Consider the following 24,385-nt stretch of genomic DNA (forward strand, 5'->3'; position numbering starts at 1 on the left):
TTTCCATTAAAGTTTACCAATCATAAAAGAAATTTCTAAGAAATTGATTTAGATATGTACCGTTTAAAAATCAGATTGCCAGTATGAATCCTGGTTCTACCCTTTACTAGCTGAATAAACCTTGGGAAATTTAATTAATTTACCTGTGCCTCAGTTTCTTTGTCAAGCACTTAGAACAGTACCTGGTACTATTTAAGTATTTATCATTATCATTATTTCCACTTTTAAAGGAGGAAATGAAATTTATTTGTGAGTTTTCACTTTAGCTTTTAATAGTTACTGTTTTAGCTCTTAGGAGTTTCTCATAAATAAATTCTTCTCCAGTTAATACAATTCTGGAAACTGAATACAATATGGATGACTTCCATTTCTCATTAAACAAAAAATATACAGAATATGTGGGGAAGAATGTCCAGTCCTTTAAAAGTATGTCATTTATATTCAGTAATTATGATCTTTTTCATGGTGTTCAATTTTAATAAACATCCCTGCAGATCTTGGTCTCTATTTTATTTCTGATTCTAGGAAGCCAGAGAATGAAATACAATCTGAAATGATAATGATAATTTTCAGAGAATCATTTTTGGGGCAGGGGAACCTACATTTTCCAAAGAAATTGCCTGTTTTATATTCAGGTTTTTTGTTAAGTCCAGTTTTCTCAGTCCATTACTTAATTTTTTAAAATTATAAATGATATGTCTAACATACATTCTTGGAAATAGATATTGAATGTAGGTATCTTCATTCTTGGAAATAGATATTGAAAAGTATTTTTGTTCTTTCAAGGGCAAAAGAAGTTATTCATTCTAAGGTAGCTATTTCATTTTAAATTCTAATCAGTTTAGAAGAATCATGATTATTAGAGAGATTAATTATGACTGCTAACAGCTAAAATTTTGGAGAATAATATGCTTGACTCTGATTTTACGTTCATTAAACATCATCTGTGACTTTTTTTTCATGGTAGAAAGAAATTTTGCATAGTTTCTCTTATCAAACAAACACGTTTGATTCATTTTGTTAAATGTAAGGTAAATTCTGGGATGGATTCTTTACTATTACAGGAGAGAAGCATACTGTACCTTCTTAGTCTATATTTTTACAGGCAAGACTTCTTATTAGCAAGAAAAGTGTCTGTAATAACAATAACTTTATTTCATATATAATTCTTATAATTACTTAATAGTAAAATTGTGATTAATTAAAATATAAATCATTAACATATGTGCATTAGTTAAAAAATCTGATATGTCAGAAGAATCTGATAATGTTATTGTTAATGTAAACAATAACCCTGCACCCCAACACTTGCAGATTGTTTTCATTTTTCTAAGTAATATGCCTATTTCTTAATTTATTTAGGCATTATCTATTGACTTCCTGTAATAACCTCTGTCTCTTCTCCATACTCAGTTTTTTATTCTCATTATTTATATTATTAAATAGGTACCTAAAATATCACTTTCTATAGAGCCAGATAGTATCTTTGATTACATTTCCATTCTTTTACGATTTTTTGCTTTTCCTGCCCTTAATAGCTGCTCTTTACCTTTTCTTTTCCACCTTCATAAATTTCTGTGTAGGAATCCTTAATTTTCCTTTTGAGTCTGTCCCATGTCTGTTGGTCATTTTTTCAGATGTTCACAGAAATCAGAGAGTTCATTAGTTCCCGTTTTTCCTGGTGACCTTTATCCCAGGGACGTCTGGGCTCCTGTTCCTGTTTGGACTGGCTGCTTGTAGGCCTGCTGTCAGCTGTCCCCTCATGATTTGGCTTTTCCTGTGTCTTCCAATTTCTAGGATAACACCCTCATTCTGCTGCAGCATAGCCTCTAATAGTTTCCTATGAAATGTGCTTAGAAGGTAAATATTTTATGTTCATACATTTCTAATAATATCTTTGTTCTGTTCTCACAATTGACTGCTTTCGCTAGGGTTCCACTTACTAGTAGTAGACTTGTACTTAGTCCTCTAGTTTAGAAGCCCAAGCCTTAACCTTGCCTTCCAGTGAGCCTTTCCTGTTCAGTTTTCTCTAGAAAATACTTCAACTTGTTCCTGATTTCTCAGATCTGCTGAAAGTCATCCAGTTGGTTTTCCAGCTTCCAAACTTTGTAGCCATTTTTCTTCTTTTTTCCTTGACATTTCTTCAATTCTCTTTGCTCTGTAGGTTTTTGCCTTAATTTCTTTTAACATGATTTAGTGGGCTACCAGGACGGAAGAGAAAGAAATGTAATACATGAACAATCGACCATTTAAAAACAGAAATCCTTGATTAGTATTTTATTTTTCCCTTGGCTTAAAACAACAACTAATTTTTTTCTCCTGGTCCTGTGGATTGACTGGGCTTCACTGGGCAGTTCTAACTTAAGGCCTCCCCTACAGTTGCAGTCAGATGGCGGTAGTGCTGGTCATGTGTGTCCTAAGTGGGCTAGACGTCCAAGGTGGCTCACTCTCACGGGCACGGTTAGTTCTGGCTGGTGACCCGTAGTGCTGGCTGGTGACCCGGGCACCCGAGTGTGGGCTCTCCATGGGGCTTGGCTCTCTCAGCACCACGCCTGAGTTCTGAATAGGGAGGGCACCAAAAGCCAAGCATCTCAAGAGTCCTTACCTAGGATGTTTTGTTTTGTTTTGTTTTGTTTTTGCGGTACTCGGGCCTCTCACTGTTGTGGCCTCTCCCATTGCGGAGCACAGGCTCCGGACGCGCAGGCTCAGCGGCCATGGCTTATGGGCCCAGCCGCTCCACGGCATGTGGGATCTTCCCGGACCGGGGCACGAATCCGTGTCCCCTGCATCGGCAGGCGGACTCTCAACCACTGCGCCACCAGGGAAGCCCCCTAGGATGGTTTTTTAAAACTAGTTTTTAAAAATGAAAACATAATACGTTCCCACAGTAAAAATTCGGGCTGAAAAGGAGTATTCCGTGATATCTCCCTCCCCGCTCAGAGCCTTACTTACTCTTTCCAGGGGCTTCCTACCACTATTCAGACATTATCTGAGTATTCAAGCTTATATGTTTATATCCTCCTTCCCTCATTTTTGTACACAAATGAGAGCAGACCATCCTGTACCTGTTTTTTCCCACTTAATGTAGCTTATTTGTGGTTTTATATTGGCACATCTAAACTTATCTCACTTTTTCCGTATCTGCAGTTACATCTGATGTGCATACAGCAAAATTTGATGGGTAGCATGTCAGAAAATAAGGCAACTACTATTTCCTTGCTTTGCATTTGCTCTAACTTATACTTGAAAATAACTTCTCAATTGAGAGGGTAAAGACAATATAATTTATTTTCTTTCTTGTTTCTTTTTATAACATTGTATACATGATAGCCTCCCAACCAACCCTTTTCAGTCATTGTTTCTTCATTCCCTAAAATTTCTGACTCTACTTTTATAAAACAAAATCAGTATTTCTTCTTTTTTCTAACTGATTTCCACCATGGACATAGCTTACCACTTGCTCTTTTATAGAATTATGGAAGCTTATTGAAAATCATCAGTGTTGTTCCTTCAACAAACATTTGAGTGCCTTCCAAGTGCCAGTACTGTACATGGTGTTGAGGATACCAAGGGAAATAGGCTGGTAGCATGCCTTCCAGGGTATTGCAACTGCCGAGACACATGTCCCCTAGTTCATTGCTGGAATGTGAACAAGGACCTCTAAGAGCATAAAGAAGGGGAAGGAGGGCCTTGCTTTGCGGGGGTGGGAAGCCCATAGGACACCTTGAAGAAGAGATGACAGGTGTCGTGAGAAGCAAAGAACAATCAGGTGTTTGCCAGGTGGACAGAAGGAAAGGGCATTCCAGGAGGAGGGAACAGCTGTACAGTCTTGAGAACGAGAGAGGGTGGCGTGTTCAGGACCAGTGAGAGGCAGTGCAGGTTGCAGAGGTAAGCAGGAGCCCCGTCTTGAGAAGCTTTGTGTATTCTGGGAAGAGTTTGGGCTTTATCCCAGGAAAACTACTGGAGGATTTTAAGCTAAGAGATGATATAACCAGATCTGTAATTAAATGAAGGATGAGTTGGATAACGTTAATAGAGTGACAAGATAGGAACCTGTTGCTCTAATTCATACTAAATATAATGTAGGCTTGGCCTGAGGTTTATATTTAATAGTAAGAGGGTTATAAATTTTAAAAAATTATGGGACTTCCCTGGCGGTCCAGTGGTTAAGACTCCGAGCTCCCACTGCAGGGCGCGGGTGTTCAATCCCTGGTTGGGGAACTAAGATCCCACATGCTGTGTGGCACAGCCAAAAAATTTAAAAAAAAAAACCTAAAATACTGTGGGCTGATCTTAGAAACCACCTGCTATTTATGATAGTCTATGAAAAATTGCTTTTGTATCCCAAATTATTGGCTTGAAATGTACTTTTTGTTGAGATAATTATGTATTTCCATGTAGTTTTAAGAAATAATAGAGAGTCCTTTATGCACTTTGCCTAGTTTCCACTAATGGTAATATTTTGAAAAATTACAGTGTAAGATAACACCAGGATATTGACATTATTACAGTCTTACAGAAGTATTTTTAAAGCAAAACTTTTTTTTGTTTTAAAGTATAGTTGATTTACAATGTTGTGTTAGTTTCTGGTGTACATCAAAGTGATTCATATATAAATTCTTTTTCATGTTCTTTTCCATTTTGGTTTGTTATAGGGTATTGAATATAGTTCCCTGTGTTATACAGTTGGCCCTTGTTGTTTATCTATTTTATATATATTTTATAGATTGCATCTGCTAACCCCCAAATCCTAATTTATCCCTTCCCCACCCCTTTTCCTCTGTAAAACAAACTGTAAGTTTGTTTTTTACGTCTGTGAGTCTGTTTCTGTAAAACACAACTTTGTAGTAAGCTAGGAGCTACTGGGATAAGAGATGAAACTTCCAATATAAATTATTCATAGTATTCTATATCTGTTATCATTTTACACGTGTCCTAAATATGGTCCTATTAAATGACCATAAGCACTCACTTTGTGTTTCTCTTGTTTTTTTAATTTCCAGTGCCTAGCACAGGGTCTGGCATTTAGGTTCCCAATACACATTTACTAGATGAATGATCAGAGGCTGAGAACATGCACATCCACACACAGTGCTTTTTAGAGAGATTTTTTTTCAGCATCAGTGTTTTGGTTGCTGGGTCTTGAGGCCTTACTGGTGATTCTTGAAGTGATTAGCAACATTCATGAGCTTAGTCTAGCAAATGAAGGTAGACTTTAAAACAGGAGTAAGGAAATAGAAAGTGTGCTCTGTTGAGAGATTTGTACCTTTCTCTCAAATTATGCTGATAAAAATCTCTGGAATTCTTCTCGTTAAACAGCATTCCAAGGGTCCTGCCCAAATTTTAGTTCTGCAGTGGTCAAATGACTTTTATAGGTCTTAGCAGATTTAAAAACCAGAGACAACACAAGCTCTTTCATTGACGTTGAATTTTATTAAAATAAAATGTATGTATATCCAGGTCTGACCCACTCACCAAGGCCCACCACATTAAATGACGTGTTTAATATTATACCAGATGACTCACTGACTAGGACCTGGAAATCATCCTGACACTTAGATAATTTTGTTGTAAAATGAATTTGAGTGATAGCAAAAAGAAAATTATAGGAACAACATTTTCTCTAGAGTCTGGATATATTTTAAAAAGATCTTGGGGCCTTGGATTTGGGGCTCTTTAGAAACCAGAGCAACTATGTGATTACATGTCTAGTAATGATGGGTGAATAAGCTTAAGATGTTGGACCCTTAATATCATCACCTTAAGATCTCTTTATCCAACCAGTGATAGGCATATTAAAGGTGTATTAAGTTTAGTGGTTTGGTTGTTTTGTTTTGTTTTGTTTTTGCTTGTATTTGTGCATGGCTAACTGTTTTGACTTCTTTTTAAAAACCCTTAAGGGTAAGTTATAACTTGAATATAATACTTTGAATTCAAGAAAAATCAATGGACTTATAAGATTAAATTATAGCTAAAATTAATGCATGATTAAGAATGTTTTTCCAAATATCCTGAATATGTTTTATCTCAAAGGATGGTGATGAAATCTTTGAAAGATGTCACAAACTACTGTTCATAAAGGACTGTATCTTCAAAACCACTTACAGTTTTTAAATTCAGATGATTAGAATCTATACACATATCAGTCTTGTTCTATACCTTAAACTCACCGTGCAGATTAAGAGAAAACTTTTCTCTATCTTAGCCAATATAATGGTTGGTTTGTGTGAATTTCTACAGTGCACGTTCAAACTTTTTTAAAACAACTCAGTTGTATTCTAGTGGCTGAATATGGGCACACATAATGCAGTGTGCTTCTGAATTTGTTGAACATGATGTTTGAAATGTTTTGGAGTTAGATTAGTTAGGGAAGTGTAATGAAAAATACAGCCATGTGAAAGTAAAGGATGAGTCAGTAAGCTCCAGTATTTAATCCTGGGTCCATCTTTGTTTTTTGAGTTAAGGACTGCATGTGTTTACTGAATTGGTTAATCACCAATAAGAAATTTTAAAAATAACTTGATTATTTCTTTATATTTTCCTGTCTCTTCAACTAGATTATGAGCTCCTTGAGTGGAATGACTATCTTATCCATTTTTTTGTATCTTGTGTCTAGTGCTCCATAAATATTTTTTGATTGTCCATTTTTTCGGAAATTTCCTCTATTCCATCTTTTGGACTTTTCAGTGTCTTTTTTTTTCCCTTCACTTCTCCTGACTGCTTTAGAAATCTCATTCTTTTTTGTTCTTTTTGAATATAATTGTCTGTAATCTGTTGGGTAACTGGCTCTCCCTAACCACCTGGGAACTCCTTGATACTGGGCAACAGGATATACACATCTTTGCATGAACAGCACAGTGCTGTTTATATAAATGGTGATCAGTAAGTGTAACTAAACATAATTATATATCAAGAACTGTATGTTAGGAAACTTTTTCAATGAATACTTTTGTTTACAATACTGTAACAAATCCTATGATTTTAATTGGAAATATAACCGTACAAATGTTCTTTGTTAATTGGGGAAAAAGTAAAACTATGGATCTAAATGTATAAAGTTATGCTTTCCATAGATTTATTGAAATATAGCATGTATGTATTTTTACACGGTTAAACATAAAATATACACATAGCTAGATGGTTGTGAATGAAAAAGTAAACTTATGTTTCTTTTTTGGATTCTTTTTCTTTGAAAATAATATTTAACCTTAGATATGCTAGGAAAACACTTTACATCCTCCTCTTCCACATTCAGAGAACTGTATTATTTTAATGTATCTAGGAGTCAGATAATTATATCCTTTATTAGAGCACCCTAAACAGCTGCATTGCTACTGGTTGATTTAACAGTGAAATTGGATCAGGTAAAAGTGAGTTGCCAAGACTGTCCTGGATAAAAATCATCATTAGGAAAGTACTGAATAAGTCTGCTGGTAATTTTATTTGAAGAAGTGCTTAAGGGTGAATGGTATTATATAATTTCAAGAAAGAGACCAACCAAACGTGTTGTACTAGTATTTGTGAAGAGGTAATTCATAGTTAATGATGTTGAGAGGTTCCCGAGGCTGTGCAGGGAGAGCCAGAGAGGTCCGTTTGGACAGAAGGGGAGGGTCCAGAGGCATCTGTCTTGCCTCTGCTTTGCTTTTACCCTATTAGCCTCTGAACCAAGTCCAATCTACCTTTAACCATGGACCAATGGCATAAAGCAGCATAGAAATTTCATTATTCCTTAAGCAAAAAAATAAATCTACCTGCTATTGAAGAGAAATTTAAAAGCAATGATTTTTAAAGAGGTCTTTTATGCTACTGGTGATTTCAGTGCCATGAATTCCATGTTTTAATCTCCCCCTGCCCCACCTTGCTTTCTTTCTTTTTCTCAAGAAAGTGACATATGGCTGTCAGTTTGCCTCTACTCAGAGAATGTTTCCATATTTCTTTTGCAGTTCAATCAGTTAGATTCTATAGGTGACAAATAGGAGGTGAGGTAGGATCTGGGAGCCAGTGTGCATTCTCTTCCTTTATCATTATCCTTTACACTGACATTACAAATCGGTCATCAAAAAATAGCTGCCGGCAGCTGCTGTTTGATTCTTTGCTCTGGTCAGAGTAGTATCAACCTTGCTTACTCTAGTGGGTAGAATTGCCTTGGTAAGTATAACTTAGATATACAAAGTCTAGTACTTTATTTCATATGGGATAGATTAGGTGACAGTTCGTTTTCTATCTTAGAGAACTCTCTAAAGATATTGCAGAATAGAATGCATGAGTAGCTGTTTAGCTGAAATTAAACTTGGCTGATGCATTTCCAGTATCTACTTCTGTAAAAAAATAATTATCTTTAAAACTTCACAGATATATTGGGCAAAAAGTGCTTCATATTGCCTCCCATTACTTAGTATATAACTATTAGATTTCATTTCATTAGGTAGAATTTTTATTTAGTAAAATTTTATGGTGATAAATTTGTAGGATATAAACAGAAACACAAATACTGTTTGTACATCATGAAATTATTAAGAGTATTATGTTTTACTGTAATTATTATAACATGGGTCTGAGAAATTTCAAATCACTCTTAACCTGAATCTTGCTGATGATAGTTTATGGAACCACAAGACTCTTGAGAGTCATTAGGATCTAAGGGTTTAACTCTTTTCTAGCGCTGTGATCCCCAGTAAATTAATGAAGTCCTTTGTGTATTTTTCTTCATCTGTAAATTGGAGATGATAATGGGTACTTACATCATAGGAAGGTTGGAAGGGTTAAATGAGTTAATGCTTATCAAATGCTTATACAAGAGCCTGGAACATAGTAAGTGTTCAGTAGATGTCAGCTGCCATAATAATTATTATTAATTTTTATATTATATAGAGATTGAAACATTCTACACAGACATTTGATGGATTGACTAGCAAATAAATTTTAGTGAACTGAAATTCAGGATCTGTTTTTCCATGTCCACACATTAGCAAGGGACTAATTCACTTAATTAATGTAGAAGATGTTTATTGAATTTATGCCATGGACTATATTAGGCATTTTGAAGAATACAGGGTCATTTCCCTCTAGAAGCTTTTACTTAAAATGCTTAATAGAAGAGCAGGAGAGCGTATGAGTGAGTAGCTAAAGCATAGCTAGATGTGGTATAGAAATTTGGCTTATATGAGCTCAGTGAATCTTAAACTTTGTAACAAATTATACAATAAGCCATGTTTTTTGTTCTTGAACAGGTTTCTGCATGTTTGTGCTGAGCTTGGTGAAGAAACATTATCGTCTGCAGTTTTATATGGTGTGTATTAACCATTATTCTTTATTCTTTATTTTTTTCTGTGGTGAGAAGATATAATCTAATCTTCTAGTTGCCTAAATGTGAGGGATATTTGAATTTTGGATTACTATTATATATAAAAAGTTGAAGTTGAAAATTTTTTGAGGATTTAAAAATTTTAACTGTTTCCAAAGTTTTCCTAAAAACTTTTTCTTTGAATATTTTCAAAGGCTATAAAATTAAATTCAAGTATTTGGGTTCCCTAAATTTGTAGAAATTTGAGGTGTTTCCACAGTCTCCTGGACAGTTAGTAAGTCTTGGAAACATCTACCATCTTTTTGTATGGAAAGTAGCTATGTTTACTTGCCCTTAGCCTGGGCATAAGGGGAACAGAGCTTACATTTTCTTGGCAGCTATAGTTAGTTATACAGTCACATGATTCTTCGTGGCCAAAGATACTTCATTCAATGTATCATTGAACAGTGTTCAGTGTTTTATGAAGTTTATCATTGTACATGATGACCTTCTCTTATTTCCTTAAAAGGTAGCTAATTATAAGACTATAAAATGCAAAATGTAGTATTTAGATCTGTGAATTCATGTATTAGTAAGGCTTGTTTTGGATTTGGGGTATATTTCCTATTTTTCATGCTGTGCTTTTTCCCATTAAGACATCCTGCTGAGCACCATAGCTGGGAAATTGTAGTATTTCTTACATTTCTAATTTCTGGGGGTCTTGAGAGGAAAGAGTAGAATTCTCAGTGAAAATCTAGAAACCATCAAGACAATTAGAAATACTAGAATCTGCTATGAAAATATAAATGGTTCCTACTGGAAAAAATCATTTATGCATTTGGAAGCAATCAGGGTAGAAGAGAATTGGATTGTATAAGCAGATGAAAATTAAAAAAAAAACCCAACCAATATAATATATTTTTTGCTGAAATGGAAAATAGGTTTATTTTGAATAAATCAAAATCCTAAGAATTTTGAAAAGTCATAACTTCCAATAAAAATTATGAGACTAGTACATAGAAATCTTAGCGCTTTTTGTTCACAATTTGCTCATACTAATGATGCTAAAAGTGGTTAAAGTGGCCATCTCTCAGGCTAGATGGCATTGATGAAACACAGAGGACTTTGAAATTTGAAATGGAGTACTGTCATTGCACAGAGCTGTGAAGATCAACTTTCAAGTATGAAAAGATTGAGTTTAAGGGCAATTGATCCCTGCTGGTTTGAATCATTTGAAGTTAGAAATAACTCTTTATTGGAAAATGGTACCATAGTGAACTCAGAGAAAAATCGTTTTTAGCACTTCTAATAACTAGAGAATGCAGCCAGAGTAGAGTTTTAGCTCCTATCTAAATGCCATAGCAACAGCATAAACTTCTCATTATCATTTTAATCTCATGATTCAAGATTATGTTTTTTTTAATATGTCTTTTTTAAACTTAGTAGTGTATCTCAATATTATTAGCATTCGATTTGTGTATAAATTAAGGTTACTTTGTTAAATGTGTTCATGGTTTTCAGATCTCAGTAGGCACTAAAATTAATATAATTTACTAACGGCATTTATTTTGTATGACCTTATCTTATGAAATGTGACCAACAGTCATGCTAGAAATTTGTGTTTCAGAATTGCTTCGTGGGCTGCACTGATCCGTTGTGTTCACTAATTGTTGTATTGTTGTGCTATTAACAGTTCGCATGGACTCATGTCACTTTACTGATAACAGTTACTCAGTCACATCTTGTCATCCAAAATCTGTTTGAAGGCATGATATGGTAAGGGGACAGTATTATGCTGCTTTATATTTAAGTCATAGCACTTTTAAAGCTCTTTTACATTCGACAATGTCTTACAGATTTCTACTAAAATGTACTATTTGTTGTTGCTCTATTCCATTAAAATAGCTTACTGAGTTTTGCTTACTGTTTGACAACTGAAGACAAATGCTTTGTTAACAACTGGAAAACTTCCTTATTCAGGTTTCAAATAAAATGCAGGAAGTCCTCATAAAAGCACCAAACAATTAATTACATTTTCAGGTGTTACTACACCTTAATATGACTTTTTTTAAAAAAACAAAGAATTGTGTTTCAAAAGAGTGTATTGTTTATGTGGGATGCAAAAAAAAAAAAAGAAAAAAGGGAAAGTTTGCTTTTCGGCAAACAGTGTGAAAGTTGGGTAAGTTCTACTCTGCCTTTATAATAGGAGTTGGTGTCCAGATTTCGGGTATTTGGAGTTACTTGCTATATAAGCAGTGGGTTGCAGATTCAGAAAGCATTTTTATCAGTTAAAAATTAACTTAAATTATAACAATTATTATAAATTAAAAATAAGAGTGGAGAAAAACTTAAGATATTAAGAAATCTGACTATATTTTCTCCACATTCTTTTAAAATACAGTAATTAAAATCTTCTATAATTGATGGGTTTATTCAAGATAAATTTGTTCCCTTGACAGGTTTGTGTTTTTTTAACCAAGATATGTATGTGTGTGTAAACAATTGGAATCATTTTAAGATTGTCTTCCATATACAAACTTTTAGTTGATGGGAGGCAGTTACTGAAATTAGTAGGTTCTGTACAGTTAGTAGGGTTTTAATGCAACTACAGGCTAAGAGAGTATTAAAATAATTTTTCCTGAAGGAGTTTGTATTAAGAGCTTGGTGTAAGTTTATCAGATTATACTGTCTGAACAATTGACTCATTTCTCTTTTGAAAGGCTGTTTTTAAAAAATTATACCATTGTAACTTGTTCCTGTCAGCTGAAAAAAATGCACAACGTGAACGTTGTGAGTTAAGTTTTATTTGGAGCCAAATGAGGACTATAGCCTGGGAGAACAGCCTCTCAGATAGCTCTGAGGACCTGCTGCGAAGAGGTCGGAGGGGAGGTCAGTAATACTTGGTTTTAGTGAAGGGGGCACGTGCCAGCAAGCACACATTTTGGCAGAAGGTTGCTGCTGGTCATGGGGAGCAGATGCCTCCGTTAATGATTTTAGTGCTTTTCTAGATATGAGAAGATGTAAGAAATGGGGCTCATAAAATCTTCTCCTAAAAAATATCTAACTCTCTGAAGGACTGTTCTGCCAGTGTTTCCCAGAGCACACAAGTGCCTCATTCCTGATCTCAGTGCTGAACTCCTTTCAGGGTGTGTTGGAGGTCAGCGACTGCAGTGGCTAGTGACCTAATCCTTGTAGAGCCAGATGGCGAGTGACAGTTTTTAGTTGGCATTCCTCATAAAACTGAAATTTGAAAGTCCATAGCTATAGAAATTGATTGTTTAATTTTAAAGTTAAGTTGATTATTTAATATTTTCATTAGCAATATTCTTCTCGTATGTTTATAGATTTTGCTCTGCTTAATTGCTAAATGGGCAAATTTGGTTGGTATTTATTGTGTCTGTTAATTAATCTTTTAGTACATGCTGTGTTCTGGGCTAGGCTGCAATGTAATCCAAAGGATTATTGCATTGGTTCATTATGAGTCATAAGCTGTAGAAATAGTTGCCACTTAATCATACGGACTTTTTTTTTTTTTAAGGTTCCTTGTTCCAATATCAAGTGTTATTTGCAATGACATAACTGCTTACCTTTTTGGATTTTTTTTTGGAAGAACTCCACTAATTAAGGTAATGGAAAAATACCACAAGCAAACCCTGACCATAACTTAAAAGATTAGCCACTGGAGAAATTCCCAGCCATTTGGTGCTGTTGCACATTTTTGATTTCTGAGGTGCTTTGATTTTCCTTAGTTGCCCTCAGCAGCCACAGTGCAGAGGCAGTGATCTGTATTTCCCAATGATTCCGTCTGGTTCTTCATCAGATACTCTCTTGGCTCCTTGGTCATTTCCCCTCTCTCGTGAAGGCTCATGTCATCTTTTTGCTGGTTTCTTTCCCTTGGCTGTTGTGCGGTTCTTTATTCTGCTTCCCAACAACCCTCTAAACAGGCCTGTCCTTGACTCTGCTTTCCTCTCAAGCCATCTCATTTGTCTCCTCCTTCACCAGATTGTTTGAAAGTGTATATTATACCATTGTCACATACTCATGTCCATTTGAAAGACTTTTATACCCAAATTTGTTTTAAGAAAAAATTTGAGGTCCTACAATAAAACACTGATGAATGATGCAAGTGATAAGGAAAAGTGAAGATAAGGGACAGGAAAGTACACATGAGGAGACCATGTAGTTTTGCCTTAGATTTGGTTCTGTTTACAGTCAGTGGAGGCAAAGAAGAAAATGAAGTAATTTATACAGTTCCCATCTTGGGAAAGAAAGAAAGAAACCAACTCCTCATGGAAAAACAGACCTTTTTCTAGAACTGATTTCTTTTAAAAATAAAAATAAAAAAGCTTTTCACGCTGGGGCTACATAGAGGATTCACTCAGTTCAGATATTGGGCAAAGTCTTTTATAACATTCTGACAAATGCATTAATTGGCTATTTTGATGTAATCACATGAAGGCATTTATGGAGGGACTGAGACAATTGTTGAGATAGAAAACCTGTTTTGTTCAGAGCGATGTAAGGATAGTTTATCATTCCTAGAGGAGTGCGTGGACGGCCTGTCCTTCAAAAACACCTTCCTTAAATTCTTCCCCACATAGGAGTCCAGCACACAGCATTAAGCTGAGCTGTGGGGATACTGGCCAGTAAGCTATATACATTTTTAAAGTCTCTAAAGCTTATTTCAGCACAAGAGCAAGTGGTGAAGTAGTCAAGGATTTTATACCAGCTGAGAAGTTGTTGGCTTAGGAGCCCTCAGAGGCTGTAGAAGAATCTCACTGTCTGATTTTGAACATCAATTTCTAGTGAATTACCAGGCTGGATTAGTTGTATAATATACGCAGATGTAATTAAGCAAGTTAACCCCTAAATCAGTATGATATGGGGGGCTTCCCTAGTGGCGCAGTGGTTGAGAGTCCGCCTGCCGATGCAGGGGACACGGGTTCGTGCCCTGGTCCGGGAAGATCCCACATGCCGCGGAGTGGCTAGGCCCATGAGCCATGGCCGCTGAGCCTGTGCATCCAGAGCCTGTGCTCCGCAATGGGAGAGGCCACAACAGTGAGAGGCCCACGTACCACAAAAAGAAAAAAATTAAAATAAAAAAAAAATATATATATATGATATGGGTCAATTTAATTCGATGAGCTATCTTTAAAATAATCAGCAGGCACTTCTGAATTTGAGTCAACTCCTACTTCATGACAATAATATTGAATTATCCTAGGAGACATTGTATATCAGTCACTTCTCTATGGCGGAATTGTTGTCAGATTGGTCAAGAAAGCCTTGGTACTTTATAAACTTTAGGACAAGCGCTCATGTAGTTTAGCATATCACCCATTTCTATCTCAGAAACTTCCCTCCGATATTTATTTGGCTTCTGTTCCCATTGATCCACTGAAAGGAACATCACAGAGGCCATCAGTGATCTCCTGACGATCATAGCCCCGTACTGAGTCCTTATCTTACAGAGCACCTCAGCCAGTTAGCACTGTCTACTCCTAAATCTTTTTCTCCTGCCCCTGCTTCACCAAGTTCTAGACTTTCCTCCAGATTTCTCTCCCTGAATGCTCCATGGACTAATAAACAATAGCCGGAATTTGAAACAAACAGTATTCTCAGAAGCCCAATATGTTTCTTCATGGAGAAAGACATATATAGTGACTAAAGGAGGGAGGATATGTGCATACTTGTGAGGCAAATACTGTACCTAGGGCTATGGAGCTTTTTGCCATTTCAGAAAGAGGACTGTTGTAAGCTTGGCATTTGGGAATATATGAAAATCTGGGGTGCTGCAGAATCCATGTTTTGTTATACTCATTCTATTTTTGATCAGTAGTAGGTCAACACAGACCGTGTATACTTAGAATGAATGAATATGTCTCATCCTTATTACATTATTCTGGGGGTTTATATAAGCATGAACATTATGGGACAATTATTTCAGCATAGAGTTTATAGTCCTTTGAGTGAAAAAAGCAAATTGAGGCTATTTACAGAAACAAACATATTCACAGTATGTAGGATGTCTGAAGGCCTAATATGTGTTCGACTCTACCAGAGAGATTTGCACAAATAAATCACCATCATGGACTGAAGGAAAAAGGGTTGCAAAGCCTTTCCAATATGACAAAAAGAAGGAGAGAGGTACAAGGTATTATGGGAATTTATTGAACATATGTATCTGTGTGTTTTGTGAGTGCAGTAACTCTTTCTAATTCTATTTGGCCTTTTTCAGTTGTCTCCTAAAAAGACTTGGGAAGGATTCATTGGCGGTTTCTTTTCCACAGTCATCTTTGGATTCATTGTGAGTTTCACTAGGATTTTTATTTTATTTATATTTTGAAAAGTGGTAGCAAGTTTATTAGTCTATTCTGAACCTAAAAGAATTAAATCAGAAAATGCTAATAATGTATTAACTGAAGCCCACTAGACGGAATCCACAGGCATACCTCAGAGATATTGCAGCTTCAGTTCCAGGCCACCACAATAAAGCGAGTATTGCTATAACGCAAGTCACGTGAATGTTTTGGTTTCCCAATGCATATAAAAGTTACAGTTACATTATACTGTAGTCTATTAAGTGTGTACTAGATTAAGTCTAAAAAAACAGTGTATATGCCTTAATTTTAAATACTTTATGGCTAAAAAATGCTAAGCATCATCTGTGCCTTCGTTGAGTCATAATCTTTTTGCTGGCGGGGGGTCTTGCCCGGATGTTGATGCTGCTGACTGATCAGGGTGGTGGTTGCTGAAGGTGGGTGGCTGAGGCAGTCTCTTGAATAAGACAGCAAGGAGGTCTGCCACATCGATCGTCTCTTCTTTCATGAAGGATTTCTCTGTAGCATGCAAGGCTGTTTGATAGCACTTTACCCTGCTCAGTAGAACTTCTTTCAGAATTGGAGTCAACCCTCTCAAACTCTGCAACTGCTTTACCAACTATGTTTATGTAATATTCTAAATCCTTTGTTGTCATTTCAACAGTCTTCACAGCATCTTCACCAGGAATAGAGTTCATCTCAAGAAACCACTTTGTTTACTCATTCATAAGTAATTCCTCATCCGTGAACGTTTTATAATGAGATTGCAGCAATTCATTCCCCTCTTCAGGCTCCACTTCTAATTCTCTTGCTATTTTACCACATCTGTAGTTACTTCCTCCACTGAAGTCTTGCAGTTGGAAGAATGGTGCCATTAGACTTGTTTGAGGCAGGGTTGCCATAGACCTTCAATTTGTGAAAAACACAGTACCTGTGAAGCACAATAAAGTGAGTGCAATAAAATGAGGTATGCCTGCATTCTATAGCCCAGTAACTCTCATCCTGGCCTCATAACAGAACCACCTGGGGAGCTTACACAACACCTATGTCCCAGCCCTCTTCCAGGTCAATTAACTCCCTCAGCTGATTCTCATATAAAGCTAGGCTTGAGACCTGCCGTTGTGTTTTGGTAGTTTCTAACAGCTGTTCTGCCTTGTGGGTGCACAGGTGCTGGGACGGGTGGTGGCTTTGAATAAAAGCAGAGAATGCAAATGATATTGAAGAGTTCTGTCTCTTTAACACGTGCCAGCTGCTTGGCCTAGTGGGTGCTTACTGCTGTGAGTCCAGTTTACAGAAAAAGCTTGTTAAAAATAATTGATGTTTACTTTTAGCTATGAATAATGGATATTGTTAATGTTTTAAAAATTAGTGTACAGTTATGGAATTTATGTTTTTATTCAAAGGTGTCTTGTGAGAAATCAAAAAAGGTACAGAAAAATGGCTGGATATAAGATAAATATACCAAAAAAAATTACTGTCAGGAAGTTTAATTTTTTAAGAGTCTTGTCCCTAACAGTTCTAGAATATATTCTATAGCCAAATATAGAGTGACTAATAACAACATGGAGCTTTGAGAGGGAGCAAATATACGAATAAATGGAAATGGGCCAGGCTGGAGGGGAAAACCACCATAATTCCTGTTTATCAGTGTAGTTCATTCTCAATGAAAATTGCGATAGAATTAAAAAAATTATTCCAGTGTTTATTTGTTAGAATATCAATGAGGTAATAACTGATGAACAGAATAATGAAAAGGGATCTGGTCCTGTCCAATGATTATACATTACGAAGAAGGGATTATTAAGTTAAATACTACTACAAGAATCTAGTATCATTAAAGACAATTTAGAAATACTACAAGAACAGCCATATCATTGGAAGAAAATAAAGAGCTATCCTATAAGAATGTAATGCATGATGAAATAAGGAGGAGGGAGCTTATATATTTTTTAATAAGTAATTTTGAGGAAACTGGTTGTTTGGAAGCAAAATCAACTTATATCCATTTCTAGTGTCATATTTGCACTTCTATCAACCATTTTTGAGCAGTATAATGGTGTGAATGTCTGTAAAAGAAAGAAAATGAACTATTGTATAGCAATTTAAATTTGTAATAAGATATTTTGTTTTTATGTATCTTCTTCCATGGCTGAGGACAGCTAGTTTTAAAAATTGCAGTGATGTGTCCAGGGAAAGAATAATTTAGTCAACATTGTCTGGGTTGTTAAGAACAATGGTGTTTTTCACCTGTGCTGTTTTCTTAGTAATTTTGAATCACTGTTTATTTTTTTAATTGATGAAATTAATATAACCTTTATGCAAGAAACTTTAGTCCTGTACTCTCCCATACCTTTATAATTGTTAGCTTCTGCTGACATTAAATGTGTTCTTAAAAAAAGTAAAACCTTGCTATAATTCTTGTCTAAATGTTCAAATCGGCTTCTTTTTCTAACTTTCCCCTTCCCTCTTTCCCTATACTGAGATTATAATCATACGGATTTCCAAAAAGTTTTGTTTTCTAATGGCTTTTTAAAGTTTTTTATTCCATCAGTTATGGTCAGTTAACTTTGAAAATACATGGCAGGATGTGAATGTGAGGAAAATTTGGCATTCTGTTTCTGGCCTTTCTGACACATAACATATATACGTTTAAAAAATTTTATATATATACACACACGCACACACACACATACACATACATATATTTTCATGCAATGTTTTACAAACGCTTGCTTTGTTATTTAGGCCGCTTACGTGTTATCCAAATACCAGTACTTTGTCTGCCCAGTGGAATACCGAAGTGATGTAAACTCCTTCGTTACAGAATGTGAACCCTCAGAACTTTTCCAGCTTCAGAGTTATTCACTTCCTCCCTTTTTGAAGGCATTGTTGAGACGGGTAAGATAAACATGGTGGGGATCCTCCCTCCCAAAAATTAAGCTTCATTTATTGCAAGAGATCGATTTCTGCAGAATTTTTAACTCTGTAATACAGATCACTGTCTGCTTGACATCAATCATATATTCTATCCCCTTGTGATTTCCCTTTTTTGTATATAAAGTGAATATTACTGTCACAAACCAGTTGTCTGTTAGAAACTTACTTGCCTAATGGTTTGAATACCGGTGGTAATTTATCTTGAAAACATTTTTAAATGTCTCTTAGATTTCTACAAATCAAACGAGTTATAATGAGTTTCACGTGTAACTGGTATAAATTGACTCAATTTAAAACTTAATTAAAATTCACCAGCTCAAAAATTACTTGATTTTTAGGGGACTTTTACTAGTACAGAAAGCTGCTGTTTCTAAAAATCACTTTCCCTTCCAAAAACACTGCTGCCATTTAAAGGTAACCTTGAAGGATGTTGACATGCTGTCCAGTAGATCCCTGCTGATCTATGCTACCAGGACTAGTGGGTGGTTGGTTAAAGTGGGGAATCAAATAATTGTGTGTGTGTACACATGAATGCATCTGAAACATTTATTATTTATTTATTTATTTGGCCGTGCTACACAGCTTGTGAGATCTTAGTTCCCTGACCAGGAATTGAACCCTGGGCTCTGGCAGTGAAAGCACCAAGTCCTAATCACTGGACCTCCAGGGAATTCCCTGAAATATTTAACTTTTAACTAAAGTTACTTTTTAAGAAGAAGGTTAACCAACAAATTATTTCTCTACTTGAGGGCTCAATACATTGATTCCAAGAATTTTTCAGTGTCCAAGCCATCTATTATCTGCTGTAAAACTCTTTGATACTGCTAATCTTTGATTGGGGCAAGGCCGTTCCTTTGCGAACAGGTCCAAAGATTGGAGTTCTTAGTGATCTTTCTTAAACCACACCCATTATGCACTCTCTACAATTTGTAGTTTCAGTTTATTTAAAGTGGAATAAGAACTAAGAATTTACAAAATAATTTGGCTGCAGAATTCTTCTCAACTTTTCATAATTGTCTTGCTGATGTTAATTTTGGTAGAAAATAAAGCATTTTATTTTCAGGTGTTTCCACAGCATTTAACTTAATTTTAAGAGAAAGACCAACTTTCCCATCATTTGTCATATAAAATTAAAGTGAAATAAAATACAAGTACAAAATACATTATATAATTACAAAAACAAAGTGCTACTGGTAAAAAACAATGTCAGAAATTAACTGATTCTTGGTAAGCCTATGACCCAAGTGATGTAGAAGTTTCTAGACAAATTAGAAGAGTAGCCTATCAGATTTTAGCACACCAGGCGCTTTCAGTACGCTTACACAGGGAATAGGGAGTGCTGGCTGAATAAGCAGAGTGGTAACGAGAGCTTACACATTTATTTTTTCCTATGATCTTGAAAGTTTGTGAAATTAACAAAAATATGGCATGTGCTTTGACTTAGTGTTTATATATAATGGCTCTGAGTTTAGGTGGCGTGCTCGAATACATTTTTCATGCAGTTAGCCCCAACCCCTCTCCTTTTTCTTCCCTCTTTAGGAAACAATAAGCTTGTATCCTTTCCAGATACACAGCATTGCTCTTTCCACATTTGCATCTTTGATTGGCCCATTCGGAGGATTCTTTGCCAGCGGATTCAAAAGAGCTTTCAAAATCAAGGTGTGTGTTTTAGATTCTTTGTTACAGTGTTACAGAATATAATTAGAGAATGTAATATAGTTGGAATTTGGTTCTCTTTTGGTCTCCCGCATTAAGCCCCTGGGCAAAAACTTTTCCACCCTATTTGTGTCAGCCTCACAGAGTATATATTCTTTCTTGTTAGGTTTTGGTCATGCCGTGTTAATACATTTTAAAGTGGTATATCACCCTTTTTTCTAGAAATGGCATGTGTCACTTGATGCTGGGACAGACACAGAATCTTGGTCCTTCAAGTGTTCATCCAAGAATCCAGCTATGAATTGTCTAAGTTTAGTGTCCTGTCACAGTCTCAAGTGAAGGGAAGTGCAAGAGTGCCTTTGGATATGTAACTCTCCATTCTGCTGGACCAGGGGTCAGCAAACTCTTTCTGTAAAGGGCCAAATCATACGCTAATAGCAGCAATATCGCAAACTACTCAGTTCTGAAGTCTTCCACCATAGTGTGAGAGCCCCATGGACAATACATCAATGAATGAGTGTGGCTGGGTTCTAATAAAACTTTACTTACAAGAAACAGGCAGCGGGCTGGAATTGGTCTGTGGGACATAGTTTGCTGATCCCTGTTCCAGATACTTAAAATTAGCCCTATGTTTTGTTTAACTTAAATTCTCGTAAAGTGAGATATATTTGGCCTATTATCTCAACTCTCCTCACATGGCTTCACTAAGTTAAGACTGAATGTGTGCCATTGGGAGTTAGAGAGTGTCTACTGAAGGTGGGGTGCTCAGGGCAAGCTTCTCTGAGGAGGTGGCGTTTAAGAAGGGATACCAGGAAAGGAAGAGAATGAGTCCTGCAGAGAAATTGAAGGAAGGGAGTTCCAGCAAGTGCAAAGGAGTAGAGGAGATCAGCTGCTGGAAGGGGAAGAGGAACACTGTGGCCATGGTAGGGAGTAGGTGGTCAGACTACAGAGAGTGGTGGCCAGATCCCAGAGGCCAGGGAAATAAATACGCGAACTCAGCGAGCACTTGCAATGGGGAAGATACTACCTTAGGTGGAATGCAATATGCAAAAGTGTACAAGATGTTGTCCCTGTTCTCATGATGCTCACCACCGACTAGGGGAGATAATACACATCCACAAAGAATCATAGCAATAGCTATGCAAGACGAGAAGCCTGTAAAGGCTGCAAACAGCAAAGTGGGATGGAGTTACCACGGCTCTATTGTGCTTGGGTTAGTAGGGAAGAGAAGGAAGGAAATGTGTTGGCAAAAATTAACCAAAGAGTTTTTCAATAGTTGTTTTAAACAGAGAAATGTTATGTTTAGAATGGTCTTTAATGGTCTCCAATCCAAGGTTTCTTGGTGAATGGTGAGGTTTCTTTTCATGTCTGAAAGGAAGGTAGAATCGCTGTTGCATTTTAGAGGTTTTTAGGCTGCTTGAGTAAACGAGAAGGACAATTAGTCATTTACATTTCCTGGGCCCTGACACGTGTAGATGGATCTATACAGGGTCAATCTGCAGAGGCTTACTAACCATTACCTTAATTTGGCCATTTAATGGACTAACATGTCCCAAATGAACTATCTATTTTGATTTCCTTTTTACCCCAACACATAAAAAAAAGAAATATTTATCACAGTAGTAAAATATTTATTTCAGAGTAAGAACCATTAGGATAAACATGAGCTAGAACCAGTTGTATATCTGTCAACAACACTAAAATAGCTCCCCAAATAGTTTCTGATTAAACAGAAGAGCCAGCTATAAGATTAGATTAGTAATAGCTGATAGCATTTTTGATTTAGAAAAAGTTTTATTAACTAAAAAAAGTTAGTGCTAGATTTAATTAATATTTAATTAGTGTTATTTGAAAGCTGTGTGTCAATTCAATAGTCATTCTAACATAGGCACATATTCCAACATGCAGTTTTAATCTGTTGGACATGTTCTAATAAGTTTGTATTTAGTGGGAAAATCCAATAGTAAAGTATTTTCCTTCAAGTCCATGATGTCAAGGAGACATTTACAGGTAGGAATTTTACAGCAGGTGATTTTTTTGAAAAGTTACTAATATGTTTGTTTTTTTCTGAAGGATTTTGCAAACACCATTCCTGGACATGGAGGGATAATGGACAGATTTGATTGTCAGTATTTGATGGCAACTTTTGTGCATGTGTACATCACAAGTTTTATAAGGTACTTCTAGATTTTTAAAAAATGTTTTATTAGATGATTTCTTGGAGTTCTCATTTCGATAGGCATTAGTTTGAATTCGTTACTTTTTTTGTCATTGGTAATCTATAATAGCGAAGGGAACGGTGGCTCCTGGAACCGTGTCACACTGTAGCCTTGGGCAGTATGATTAAATTATAATTATTTCCCTTACATTTGAACAAGTTAAAAAAATAGTATATGTCATAGTCTAATAGGGCTGAGTTAAGATTCAGTTAGAGTGGGTGAATGGTACTAGATTTGGAACAGCAGGAGATTTAATTTCTCAACTGTGGACATTGTGGTGACAGTGAACCCTAAGAGTTACTTAAAAAGGAGGAGGACATAATGATTCATCCAGTCCACCAGTTATTGCTTGAGTGCCTGTTATGTGTTGGGGGCATGTTCTGGGCATGGATATAGCAGAGAACAAAACAAACCAAGTTCCTGTCCTCAGGGCTTATTTTCTTCCTGGGGAGTTGGAGGGAGAAGGGGCAGAAGTGGAGAACAAACAAATGTAGCTTGTCTGGTGGTTATAAGAGCCATGGAGAAAAACAGAGCAGTCCGCAGGATTATGGGTGTGTATGTGGTGGGGGTGGGGGGTGGAGAGGCGGGGAGGGGTAGGTGGAGGGTGTTGCTGTTTTATATGGAGTGCTTTATTCTCATTACTAAACTTTAATGTTTTGGATCTGCCCTGAAATGCCAGTTTGAGGTGTGAAAGCTAACCACATCAACCACATGTTTACTTTATATGCCATGGCCTCTACTGGTGTCTGAGCCTAGAAAACCTGTATTTCCTTTAGAGTTATGTGGATTGAAACTCATATTTATAGGTCTCTAAATATGCATTTTAAATATATACCCATAGTAGTGTGAGCATTTTTGTATTAACTTTTATTTTCCTTGAGCCATCTTGTTAGGAGTTTATCTATTTCATTAATCTTTTCAAAGAATCAAATTCTGACTTCACCTTTCTCTGTTGTGTATTTGTTTTCTATTTCATTGATGTCTACTCTCATCTTTCATTCCTTTATCTTTTTTAAAAACTGTATTGCCGTATAGCTGATTTACAGTGCTGTGCTAGTTTCAGGTGTAGAGCAAAGTGATTCAGTTTTACAAATATTCATTCTTTTTCAGACTATTTACCCATATAGGTTATTATAGAATATTGAGTAGAGTTCCCTGTGCTATACAGTAGGTCCTTGTTGGTTATCTATTTTATATATAGTAGTGTGTGTATGTTAATCACAAGCTCCTAATTTATCGGCCCCCCCCGCCATGTTTCGCCTTTGGTAACCATAAGTTTGTTTTCGAAATCTGTGAGTCTGTTTCTGTTTTGTAAATAAGTTCATTTGTAAAAATTAGGTTCCATATATGAGTGATATCATATGGTATTTGTCCTTGTCTGACTTACTTCACTTACTTTACTTAGTATGATAATCTCTAGGTCCATCCGTGTTGCTGCAAATGGCATTATTTTGTTCTTTTTTATGGCTGAGTAATATTCCATTGTATATATGTACATCTTCTTTATCTACTCCTCTGTCAATGAACATGTAGGTTACTTCCATGTCTTGGCTATTGTACCATAGTGCTGCAGTGAATATTGGGGTTGCATGTATCTTTTTGAATTATGGTTTTCTCTGAATATATGCCCAGGAGTTGGATTGCTGGATCATATGGTAGTTCTATTTTTAATTTTTTAAGGAACCTCTGTAGTGTTCTCCACAGTGGGTTTACCAATTTACATTCCCACCAACAGTGTAGGAGGGTTCCCTTTTCTCCCCACCCTCTTTAGCATTTATTGTTTGTGGACTTCTTGATGATGGGCATTCTGACTGGTGTGAGGTGATACTTCATTGTAGTTTTTTAATTTTTTAATTTTATTTTTTTATACAGTAGGTTCTTATTAGTTATCCATTTTATACATATTAGTGTATACATGTCAATCCCAATCTCTCCATTCATCGCACCACCACCACCACCACCCCGCCAGT

The 24,385-nt window shown here is 36.1% G+C and overlaps 1 protein-coding gene across 1 annotated transcript in view; it reads left to right on the forward strand.

Annotated features, from left to right (window-relative positions):
* Window positions 1-24,385, forward strand: part of CDS1 (CDP-diacylglycerol synthase 1) — a gene marked incomplete at both ends in the record, with an annotated part of 65,502 nt that overhangs the window by 37,514 nt on the left and 3,603 nt on the right. The window contains 7 exons of the mRNA XM_082838981.1: window positions 9,231-9,289; window positions 10,977-11,059; window positions 12,822-12,909; window positions 15,522-15,590; window positions 18,349-18,501; window positions 20,080-20,199; window positions 22,270-22,373. Of these exons, the coding sequence (XP_082695107.1) occupies window positions 9,231-9,289; window positions 10,977-11,059; window positions 12,822-12,909; window positions 15,522-15,590; window positions 18,349-18,501; window positions 20,080-20,199; window positions 22,270-22,373 (676 nt within the window). The remainder of the gene's footprint in view (window positions 1-9,230; window positions 9,290-10,976; window positions 11,060-12,821; window positions 12,910-15,521; window positions 15,591-18,348; window positions 18,502-20,079; window positions 20,200-22,269; window positions 22,374-24,385) is intronic.

Source organism: Leucopleurus acutus, assembly GCF_964270905.1.
Source record: "Leucopleurus acutus genome assembly, chromosome: 4".
Classification (NCBI taxonomy): Eukaryota; Metazoa; Chordata; class Mammalia; order Artiodactyla; family Delphinidae; genus Leucopleurus; species Leucopleurus acutus.